The following is a 12405-nucleotide window of genomic DNA, read 5'->3' on the forward strand; positions in this document are numbered from 1 at the left end:
TCGCTGTCCATGCACGCTGGACATAGTCGCCCATTGTGTATGGACCTTTAATTGTAAATTATTTTTGTGTTTTGGAAAGTCTGTTGTCTACCACAATACCTCCTTCTGTGACAGCATGTGCAGCACATACTCAGGTATTTTTATGAAAAATCCCCCGATATGGCTTCGGAGTGCCTGCAGGGACAGAACGTTCTCTCAAGCTATGTCCCTACATGTGATAATTCATCCGTCCATTTGATGTAATCAGTTATTTTTTGGGGCTTATTTTATCACATCTGCATTCTCAGATACGGACGGTGATAAATAAGCCCCTTTTTGCCTTTTGAGTAATGTATTGCACATGTTAAAAATTCTGTTAGCAATACAAATAGGACATAAAAAATGATTAAATATATATATATATATATTTTTTTTTCATTTGACACGGCGGTCAGATATGCTGGGTATAACATACACTCCTTTTTCCTGCCTTTGTTACAGATTCCCCAGAAGAAGCTGAAGCTGAAGAGTCCAAGACTTTTTCAGAAGTAAGTAAATTGTTTTCTGTAACAATTAGGGGACAGTCTTTTAAATGACAATAGCCCTATTGGCAGAAAAATAGATGTTTTCCCCAGCAATCTCAAGATGACATTAACAGATGAGATTATTAAAATAAAATAAAAAAAGTAGTAAAAGAGATAAATTGGATTAAAAGTAGACATGTTTGGGTTTTGGTTCTAATTCATCATTGTGTTTTGGTAAACCAATCAAAGAAGAAAGACATTGTGCTGCACTGTAAAGAGAATTAACATTTTACTTTTATTCATACTAAGTATAAAAAACTGCGAAAAATAAAAGACAGAAAGTGTAGAAAAAGTGATTAACTTGATGAAGCTGCTCTGCGAAGGGCGCACCGGCTTGTTTGTGTGCGCGGGCGCTATCTGTGCACATTGTTGTTATGATTGACATGTAAATGGCATTGTATTGCAATTGCTATATTGAGAGTCCTATCAGACAGCCTTATGGGGCATGCACATGGGGCGATGTGAGGGTTATTTTTAAGTGATCTGACTAGAGCAGCAGGGAATAGATGCTGTGCGCATGGTACAGCATCTATTCAGTGTAGCAGACTGGCTTGGTGCTGCTGGCCATGCCCCCATAGTGACGAAAAATGGGGCTTTGCTTTTGTCCATGGCATCCCTGTGAGGCTAGGCCCCTTTGATATAGACCCCCCCTTTTTGGGCATGCACCCGCCGCTGCACGAGTGTCCCGAACTTGAGATGAAAAACGTTGGGAGGTATGGTTCAACTATTGAACATTGTAACATCTCAAATAAAGTAAATGTCTGTAATGTTGCATTTTCAATGGTAACATTGGGTATAATCCCCTAATAAGACAACATACGGTACTTCATCATAATATAAATACCAGAATTAGAACAATGGGGCAGATGTATGAAGCTTTAACAAGAGATAAATGCAAGGGTGATAAAGAGAGATAAACATCCAGCCAATCACCTCCCAACTGCCATGTTACAAGCTGTGTTTGAAAAAAGTCAGTAAGGAGCTGATTGGCTGGACGTTTAGCTCTCTTTATCACCCTTGCATTTATCTCTTGTTAAAGCTCAATACATCTGCCCCAGTGTCTGCTGTGAACAATTTGCTACAGTACATTCTTATTTAGAAACATATACTGTATGCAATCTTCTACAATCCTGTGATAGGATAAAAAATATTTGGACACACAAAATGGTTTCATACACAATATATAGGCAGTCAGTTTAATTTAAATGTGATTCAGTTATGAAGCTTACTTAAAAAAAAAATAGAGCCTTATTCAGATTTGCACGCAATGCTGATGTTCATGCAGCTGAGCATTTATCGGCACGCTCCAAGGTACTCTAACGATGCAATTAGCATCAAAAATATAGTGCTATTGATTGTTCGAGTGAGGAGGGCCCCAAACCTGTATCTTGCCTAGGGCCCCATGAGGTCAAGATCTGCCTCTGATTAGAATAGTGCCTGTTGTGTACCCTCTATAATTAATAATTACACTGAAAATTTTAAGTATGCAACAAAGAGAATAAGACACCAAGGGCCAGATGTATCAAGCTTCAAAAAGTGATAAAATGGAGAGTGATAAACAACCAGTCAATCATCTCCTACCTGTTATGTTACAGGCTGGGTTTGAAAAATGAGAGTTAGGAGCTGATTGGCTTGTTGTTTATCACTCTCCACTTTTTGAAGCTTGTTACATCTGGCCCCAAGTGATTTAGAGCTTTATACTCACCAACTAATGCACTGGCATCCCGCCACAATTTTTTTAAATCACTTTTTCTATACCCTCTTACTGTTATGTATGTCTTTTATACTTCGTAGTTTTTTTATACAGCAGAGGGTATTCAATCCCTGCCACTATTTATGATGGGGGAAATAGCGGCGGGCACCTATTCAATGCTATCTTTCCTGACAGCATTGAACAGGCATCTCGTTAGATCACGCTCCCTTTTCGCTGATATGCAGTCGAGGAAAACTAAAACAGACTGTTTTTTGTTAAAACAGACTTGTTCTTACTATACTATCCCAGAGCAGAGCCGGCCCTAGCCTAAATGACGCCCTAGGCAAGATTTTGTCTGGTGCCCCCTAGCACCGCCACTAGTTCTGCCTCTGACCCTGCTCCCCTTTCCCAGCACAATCAACCCTCATCATAGCAGTCATCATTTTGGTGCTCCTACCCGCAATATTTTAAATAGAAACAGTGCACATATTCAGTGTGCACTCCAAACGGAGGTGTGTTCTTGCTGGGAAGGGGCATGGCCACACAATTTTACCCCCAATTCAAATTATGCCACACAGTAGTGCAACTTTATTCACATTATATCATGAGATGGTGTCCCTTATTCACGTTACATCACACAGTAGTTACCACTTTACCATATGTACATTACTCCTCACATTATTCACATTATACCCTTAGAAAAAAATCCTGAGAAAATATTGTATTTTAACCACCTCCATGGCCACACTGCAATGCAGCACAAAGCAATGTGTGCTGGGCAGAGGAGAAGAGCTGCAGCTGCTGCTGTCACATAAGGGGAGGGGGCCCGGGCCCCCACTGGGCCCTCCCATCAGACTTTGGCCTGGGTAATTTGTACCCCTACCCCTTTCTCTCGGCACCCCTGATAATACCACACAGTAATGCCCCTTACACATGACACACATTTTTAATGTCCTTATAACCATAATGCCCCTTACACATTATGCCAACCTTTATTAATGCCCTTCATACACATAATGACACACATAATGCCTCTTACATATATGTTGCACATTATTAATGCCCTTATACACAGGAAACACATAATGCCTGTTACACATATGCCGCACATTATTAATGCATTTATACATGACACACATAATGCCCCTTACACATATGCCGAACACTATTGCAAAACCAACCCACCCGCAGACAGCACTCGTACAGCCGCTAACACTGTGACCTCTGCCTCTGCTTGGATACAGATGTTTCCTCATACATCTTGCCTCAATAGGCCATGCAGCTCCTAGCCAGTTGCATTGTTATGACCAGCACACACAAGGAGCTTCCGATGATTAAAATGATATGCGGCATGCCTATATTTTGTGTGCGACTGCGGCTGTACCTGCATACGGAATGCTATGTTACAGTGTTTTCCATGAATACACTATTTCATATGCAGATACAGCCTCACTCACACACAGAATATAGGCATGCTGCATATCATTTTAATCAGCAGAAGCTGCTGATGCCCCTAGGCATTCCAAATGCCCTAGGCAATTGCCTAGTTTGCCTATGCCTAAGGCCGGCCCTGTCCCAGAGGGCATAGAGGGAAAATATAAAAGTGTGCCTCATAAGGTGTTTATATCATCATCTGCCGACAAAGACATGAAAAAAACATGACAAACTCATGTCAATCTTTTCAATTTAGACCCTTTTCCTCTTGACCTTTTGCTTGTGTAGACCTATTGACCATGTCTACCTAATGCCATAGTTACCTCCCATCCTGCATTCTGCACGAGACTCCCTGAAATAGCAGCAATCTCCCTCTCTCCCTCATTAGTCTAGCAATCTCCCTCATATCACCTAGCCCACATTACACTGTTACATTTTTGGGGAAAAAAGGAATGAGAGATAGATACATTTATATTGAATCATCAGCACCATTTCCCAGCACTTAAGCAAGTATAGTAGCTCTTACTAACTGCTTTGGGGCTCTTCTACATTTGGATATAAGTAATTTTAAAAGATTCCTCTCAGATGTAGCAGTACACACCCACGCTTCTAGGTGCCATGTCCACAATCTCTTTTCAAAATTTCTCCATATATAGAACTAGACACACCCTTTGGGTGGAGCATGGCACACCCCCTCAATGGGGAACTGTGTAAAATTCTATTATCAACTATAATCTCCCTGAAACTAGTTTTCAAAAGTAGGCAAGTATGCCTAATGCACGTCCACAATTTTTGCTGTGTCAACATTTTGCCTGTCGACCAATAGTGTTTGACCTATTGACTGTCTACCTAGTGATCCACACCCATTAAGTGCCAGGCGCAATAGTAAACAATTCAATAGCTCCGGCACTCATTCCCAGCGCTACTCAACATCACATTCAGTTGAATTTCCCCCAGTGCTCCTTCTGTGTGACAACAACAGTGAAGGGACAGTACTGTGTAAGCTGTGAACTGTTGCTGCATTGCTCAAATGTGATAGTGGATCAAAGTTTAAGGCATCATTAGGACAACATTTTTGTTGTAAAACAAATAGCATAAAAAAAATCAAATGCCACCACATTGTTTTGTTCTTCTGCCATGCTTCTGAACATTCACAATGAAACATGACAACATAACATACATGGTGGCAGATTCAATTATAAAAGGATTGTGGGCCAGATTCTCTAAGCTTCAAAAGTGATAAAATGAAGAGTGATAAACAGCCAGCCAATCAGAATGTGCCTGACATTTTTCAAACACAGTCTGTGACATGGCAGGTAGGAGCTGATTGGCTGGCTGTTTATCACTCTCCATTTTATCAGTTTTGAAGCTTAGAGAATCTGGCCCTATGTCACAAGGGTCCTAATTAAGATGTGGTTGGAGTTGCCTTCCATGCTGCTTACATAGAAGTGATAGCACTAATATGGTTATGCAGCAGGAAGCATCATGCCTCATCTTCACCAGCACCACCGTTTGGCTGCGCGACATACAGGGCTGCGCAAAGCCAGCCGCTGCATGTCTTGCACAGAGGCCTAGAAAACTCCATCTTTTAATGGATATCCTGGTTTCTTCCTCCTCACAACCATGGCCAGATGTCTCTGTCTGGAGAAGCACCTCCCCACCCCAAAGAGTATGGGTAATGTCCATATGTACCCAGACAATGAATGGCATTCTGATCCTGTTCGGTGTCCATCATTGCAGGACCTGTTTAGGTATGCACAGAATGCGTACCGCATATGTGCAAAATAATCACTAATCTGTACTTTTGGTGCATGTAAAGCAACTCAAACCACATACGAATTACGCCCCCTGGTGTGTTCTTCTGGATAAACTCCCTGAAGGTATTCAATGAGAGACCCTCCAGACCTGCAGCTAATTGTGTTGGGTGTGGTACAGGGGTCCGACAGTCGGGATCCCGACAGTCATTAGCCCGACGTCGGGATCCCAACTGGCCGGACCCAGACAGCATGGTGAGCGCAACTTGCGGGCTCGCTTTGCTTGCCACGCTGCGGGTATGGTGGCTCGCTATGCTCGCCACCTATTCTATTCTCAATCTATGGGGGTCGTGGACCCCCACGAGGGAAAATAGCCGACGGCCGGCGGGAACCCGGCTGTTGGTGTTTTGACAGTCAGGATACCGACGTCGAGTAAATGCCTGTCGGAATCCCGACTTTCGGGACCCCGTCCGGCACCCATTGGGTCTGCCCTGAAGAATCTTACTGTATATTAACTTCAGTATGATGGAAAGTTTAACCCAGATTCCATAGAAAACATCCTGGCCATATTGTACTGATTCAGAACAGCTTTGTGAACATAGGGCCTGAAATAGGTTCAGTTGTAGTATTGCAATAAAATGCAAAGCTGTCCTCTCTAACATGCTGTCTGCTGGGTCCCTCCCTGTGATGTGATTGCAAAATGTAGCATTCTTATTGCAGAATAGCGAAGCTCTCCCAGAAATTGGGCCAGAGAGGGTCTAACTTCGGCCACAGGCCTGACTGACTCTCCCAGGCCCCTTGCCTCATTGACTCTCCCCCCCAGCCCCCCAGCCTCACTGACTCTCCTCCCCCCCCCCTCCCCGGCCCCTGCTACCCACGCTGGCTGTACCTACAGAAGGATGGCCTGGTGAGGCCTTCAAGATGGTGCAGCAAATGGCTGCCTAGGAACTGTGCACCCAGCCATATGTATCCCATGCAGGGCCGGCGCCACCACTAGGCAGCTTCAGGCATTTGCCTAGGGTGCCGGCCACTGGAGGGCAGTACTGAGCAGAAGCAGCTGCGCTCCCGCCAGCAGCTATTCCCAGACCCAGCAGGGAACAGGTTAGCCGTACCCCCCATCCCCCTGCCCATGCCTGTGGATCTGATCGGCGGGTGCCGCCCACCCCCCCGCACTGGTTAGCGGCAATGTGCGGGTGATGGCTGCCCCCTCCCTCCCTGCTGGTGAGCGGTGATTTCGAAGATTTGCCTAGGGTTCTGAGATGGCCAGCACCGGCCCTGATCCCATGTCTCCTGTGTGATAACTGTACTGTCCCTGCTACAACTGTGCTGTCTTGGCTCACACTGTTACCTACCTGACTGCTGCAATGACCAGTGGCGCCGCTGATGGCTGCCTAGGTGCTGTGCAGCTCGGCGGGTATGTGTTCCTGGTGTGATAACTGTACTGTCCCTGCTTATATTGCTACCTACCTGGCTGCTGCAACGATCAGTGGTGCCGCTGATGGCTGCATAGACACTGTGCAGCTCGGCGAGCATGTGTTCCCCGCATTTAGGGTGACATTTAATGAGATGCGAAAATTTGATTTGTGCGATTTTTTCGCCAAAAACTGCCAAAATCGCACGTTTTCCGAAATCTCATATTTAATGAGATGCGAAAAGCGTAAAAAAAAACGGATTTTGCCGCGAATTCGCACATTCTGTGCGATTTTAGTAACGCCGGAACTCGCATCCAGATGTTTTTGCATTGTAAAGTATACAAATCGCATATTTAATGAGATGCCAAAACGGGAAAATGTTACTTAAATTCGACACACATGCAGACCAGGTTCTGACAGTCGAATTTGCCAAACCATGCACAGATCATTGAGATCTGTGCATGGACCTGTCTTAAAAAATGTGTAAAAGTTAAATTTTATAAAAAAAAAATGGCATGAGGTCCCCCCTCCTGAGCATAACCAGGCCCGGGCTCATTGAGCCGGACCTGGTTCCAAAAATACAGGGGACAAAAGGTCCCCCCTATTTCTGAAACCAGCCCCACACTCTTGGACCAGTCCTGGTTCCAAAAAATACAGGGGACAAAAAATCTGGGGGTCCCCCGTATTTTAAAACCAGCACCGGGCTCCAACAGGCTGCAGTGTCATGCCACAGCCGGGGGACACTTTTTACATAAGGTCCCCCGGCCATACCATGAGCACCGTGGCTGGTCAGCCTTGGACGGGGTACCTGGGGGAGTGGGGAACCCCCAATAAAGGGGTGTCCCCCCAGGCTTCACCAGTCCAGGGCTGAAGCCCGGGGCTGTCACTGGCATCCCTGGCCATTGGACGCCGGCCTGATAGTGTAAATTTATTCATACATAACATTGCTTTATACAGGTGAACTACAAGTGCCAGCAGGCCTCCCCCGCATGCTGGGACTTGGCGAACTTGTAGTCCACCTGTAAAAAGAATGTTAAAATAAAACACATACACAGAAAAGTAGAACTTTATTACACACACATCTCAATTTTACACCAATTTACTTACCGATGAGTCCGGGGCTGGTTTCAGAAATACGGGGGGACCCCTACGATTTTTGTCCCCCGTATTTTTGGAACCAGGTCAGGCTAAATGAGCCCAGGGCTGGTTATGCTCAGGAGGGGGGACCTCTCGCCATTTAAAAAATAATAATTTTAACACAAAATCGCACATTTCCTCCAATTCGCACAGTTTCATGACTAAAATCGCACATTTTCATGACTAAAACTCGCACATTTTCATGACTAAAAATCACCCATTATCAAAAATTTTTTGCCATTTTTCACATCTCATTAAATATGCGTATTCCGGCAAAAAAATTGCGATAAGGTGCGATTTTGAAAAGTAACTAAAACTCACATCCTATTAAATGTCACACGTAATGTCTTAATGCTCTCAATTGTAATGTGTGTAATGTCTTAATGAAATGTATGTAAACTGTGCTCTTAATGCAATGTATGTAATGTCTCCCCCCCATCCCTGCTTGATGCTGCACTGTAATCCACAAAAAAATCCTAGTGTGCCCAAGCATACATGGCCAATAAAGTTGATTCTATTCTATTCCATTCTATTCTATTCTATTCTAAATAAGATAGTACCCTGCCTGTGCAGCTTAGCTGCAAAGGCAAGCAACAGGCCACCATGATTTGGCTCACAGTGGCTGTGTGTGACATCACCCAGCATCGCCACCCCGTGGCTATCACTTAGACTGCTGTTGCATTTTCCAGAATGCGACTGCAGTTTAAAATCAAAGGTGATGTTAGCAATTTAGCCATTGATGCTAATTAGAACCCTATAGTCTGTAATCTTCCATGTTCCACCATTAATCCTATAAAGTGTAAGGAATACAGTAGAATCATGCAGGCTGGCACATCTCTAGATACTTGTTTTTTTTTTTGTTGTTTTTTTTTTGCATTATGGCTAATAAACTGTTTTAACCATATATAATGTGATACTATGGCTCCTAGTCACATACTCTATTTTTGACTTATTAATAATCTTTCTGCCAGGGAGGATGCAAGGTCACCTCACTGTGACATGCTGCAGGGGACAGGAAGATGACAAGGAGCCTCAGAAAATCATGAAAAATGCTTCCAGATTCATCAGACTGACAAAATGAAAAGGCAGCTATGGAATTTTAATACATTATAAACTGTTGTTAAAAACAATGTTTCAGAGTTTCATCATTTTGTTCTACAGATCACATCAGTAGTTTGTTACATCTAATGGAAGAGATAAAAATAGTTGCTACTTCTAACTGATGTAAGAGACAACTAAAGATGACTGATATTATCTTAAGAAGCAGAAGACTTTCAATTCCCCAGCCTACAATCTGTTCTGGCAGCAAAATAAAGAAGCATTGCAGGCCAACATTACTGGCATTATTCTATTGTATTTAATGCAAATTGTACATAAGACTTTACCCAACCCTATACGATCTATGCTACACCATTAGCTCACAGCTCTCAGGAGTTAGGAATGATTATAGATCCTCCCTCCTCATCCGTAACATGGTAACATACTGTGCCTTCTCTGCTCAGTAATTAAGTACATTATATAATAGCTGTGCACCTATTTGAAGGGTAAAAAAACTGTCGCCATTGAAAGTTTTTCCATGTGATGCTGTACATCTAAGGAGGCCAACCCAATCCTCAAGGGTCTTTAGCAGTTTGTATTTTCCAGTCCACCTAGCTGGGACCTGGTACACAAGTGTTATCATTCCTAACTGACATAATATTCAACGGTGGTCTTGAAAATAAGCATTGCGGGCAGTCTTGAGCACTGGGGCGAGATGGAATAGTGTCAGAGTTCAGCGATCATACAAGGTGAAACTATGCCTTGTCAATGATGGCCACTTTATAAAAATTCTGAGTTCAGCTGACAACCCACACAGCCGCCAATCTCAGACACTATTACATCTGTTCCTTGTTTTGTCACTTCTGTGATATGCCATACAGTATTTAACTTAAAAAGAATATATTATTCTGCTTATCTTAATTAAGTGAATAATAAAGCCTAAAAACAGTTGAAAACTAGGAAATGTTATTTAAAGTAAAAAGGTCTTCTAAGATCTTCCAATCCAAGCGACTGCTCTGGGAACCTATAGCATGTTCTCACCATGTATCCAAAAACCTTTTGCTAAAAAATTCTGCAGTTCACCTTCATGGGCAACAACAAAATATTTAAGAATATTTCGAATATGGGGTATCCGGATAAGGGATACCCAACCCGAATTAATAAACAGCTACTGTAATTTAATTTACAAATATCTAAAGAGCTGTCTGTACTCCTGTACATATTGGGTTGGGTGTACTGCACTTCTGATTAGTGCAGATGTTTTCCATCTATTATGACCCTACAATAAAGACTACAAGATGTGAAACAGAAGAAAATTGCTTACACCAGTGGTTCCCAAATTTTTTTTAATCACGTCACCCAAGAGTATCAGAATTGTCTTCATTGCACCCCTAGGCCAAAACTTTCTTATTGAGAAATTAAAAAAACATATATATTAAATTAAGCAAATTGTGTTTACATGTCATCCTGTTGGTTATTTATTTGGTCGAGGGATAGGATTCACTTCTGTTTGTCTACATACATAATATGATTGAACGCCACAAGCACTGGTTTTGCCAATTAAAGTAACCATAGATATTTTGAATTAGTCCTGGACCCCTGCAAGTGTTCAGAGGCACCCCAGGGTACCACGTCACATGATTTGGAAACCACTGGCTTACACAAATGCAAGGAGGTGAGTTTATTTTCCATTTTGATGTTCTACATTTCAGTGGTCTTTACAGCAACAATGCCATTATTTTAACAATAAATGAACAAATAAAAATGTAACAAACCCCATCAGAAAAAAAAAAATCTTATTATTTATAAGAATCATAAGACTAGAGCTTTGAAAAGTAACAGCAACTAATCACAGGGTACTGAATTAAAAGGAAAACAATTGATTAAAGTTAGAATCTTGTAATGATAAATTCAATACAGTTTGAAGTTTGAATAAAGACTTTGTTGATCAAGGGGGGCAACACCCAAATGACTCACTGGGGGGAATTTACTAAGATGGTTCTATTTCACATGGGATGTTGCTATGGGCAACCAATCAGAATCTATTTCTAATTTATTTAGTATCTTCTAGAACAGTGGTTCTCAACCTCGGTCCTCAATGACCCCCAACAGTGCACATTTTCCAGGTCTCCACACAGAATCACAGGTGAACTAATTAGCTCCACCTGTGATCTTTTAAAATGTGTCAGTGAATAATGAGTGCACCTGTGCAACTGCCAGGAGACCTGGAAAACGTGCACTATTGGGGGGTCCTTGAGGACTGAGGTTGAGAACCACTGTTCTTGAAGATAATAGATAGTATCTGATTGGTTGCCCATAGCAACATCCCTTGAGAAACAGAACTCCCATCTTAGTAAATTTCGCCCACTGTAGTTTCTTATTTTGCAAAGTGTTCCTGTCAAGCTGTAAGTAGCATTTTCTGTTTGGGATGGAGGAAGCCTGGCTGACGCTCTTTCTGCTTCCTCAAATACTGCTCCTCATGAATTATGTATGAAAATGTATTTTCTATGTGTCTTTCTGTATGCTATTAATTAAGTGTTGTACAGTAAGTGTACCATCAAACTATTAATGTAGACAGCTCTATCGTTCGTATTTGTATCTTTCTAAACCAGTATGTTTTGTTCATTCTAGGTGTCACATTTTTGGGGGATAAAGGGACTAGATAAAAATCTTGACGTTAAATAGAAAACTATATAATTTGCAGTTTTCCAGCTAAAGTTATCTAATGGTTATCCAAATACAGGTATCAGATATCCAGGGTCTGGCTTGCACTAATTGGTGTTAATGATACCCTCAATTGCAAAGGTTCTTGGCTGAAGGATATGATCAACAAGCATTGGGGTATATTCAATTATTATCGGATCCATTCCAACATTCCTTTGCCAGAATGGATCTGACACTACCTATTCAATGCAGCGGGCAAATCTGATTGTCAGATTTAGCTGCTGATTGATGATCACCCAGTCTGCGCCAGGTGAGTGCGGCGGGATGTTTCTGGGAGACTGCTGGAGTGGGGACAGCGATGGGTGACCCGCTCTCACCCGGGCCGGCAGTGGAAACCCCTTCCGACCTACAGTAAATCTGAAACTTAGGTATTTCCGACAAGAAGGCAATTTCGACTGTAATTGTATATATACCATTGTTGGCCTAGAGGTCAGGAGGAAATTGAAAAAAGAGAAAACATGTGAAGTTATGAGCGTACTGTACAGTAAGGCTGTAATATTTTGACATATGTACATAATATACAGTATATGCTTATGTAATATTTATGTAATATAGTTTGTAATATTTTAATTACACATACTGACTTCTACATCATAAACTGAATACAGGAAGAATAATATATTTTCTGTTCCCCTGTGTGTACACAAATT

General features: G+C 42.3%; 1 protein-coding gene across 1 annotated transcript in view; it reads left to right on the forward strand.

Moving 5' to 3' along the window:
* Positions 1 to 10488, forward strand: part of LOC146005624 (Fc receptor-like protein 5) — a 30512-nt gene extending 20024 nt beyond the window's left edge. Inside the window, exons 8-9 of the mRNA XM_083144980.1 lie at positions 481 to 527; positions 8965 to 10488. Coding sequence (XP_083001106.1) covers positions 481 to 527; positions 8965 to 8991 — 74 coding nt within the window. The 3' untranslated portion in view covers positions 8992 to 10488. The remainder of the gene's footprint in view (positions 1 to 480; positions 528 to 8964) is intronic.
* The last annotated feature ends 1917 nt before the right edge of the window (positions 10489 to 12405 follow it).

The sequence above is a fragment of the Crinia signifera genome, chromosome 1, assembly GCF_055691185.1.
Source record: "Crinia signifera chromosome 1, ASM5569118v1, whole genome shotgun sequence".
Classification (NCBI taxonomy): domain Eukaryota; kingdom Metazoa; phylum Chordata; class Amphibia; order Anura; family Myobatrachidae; genus Crinia; species Crinia signifera.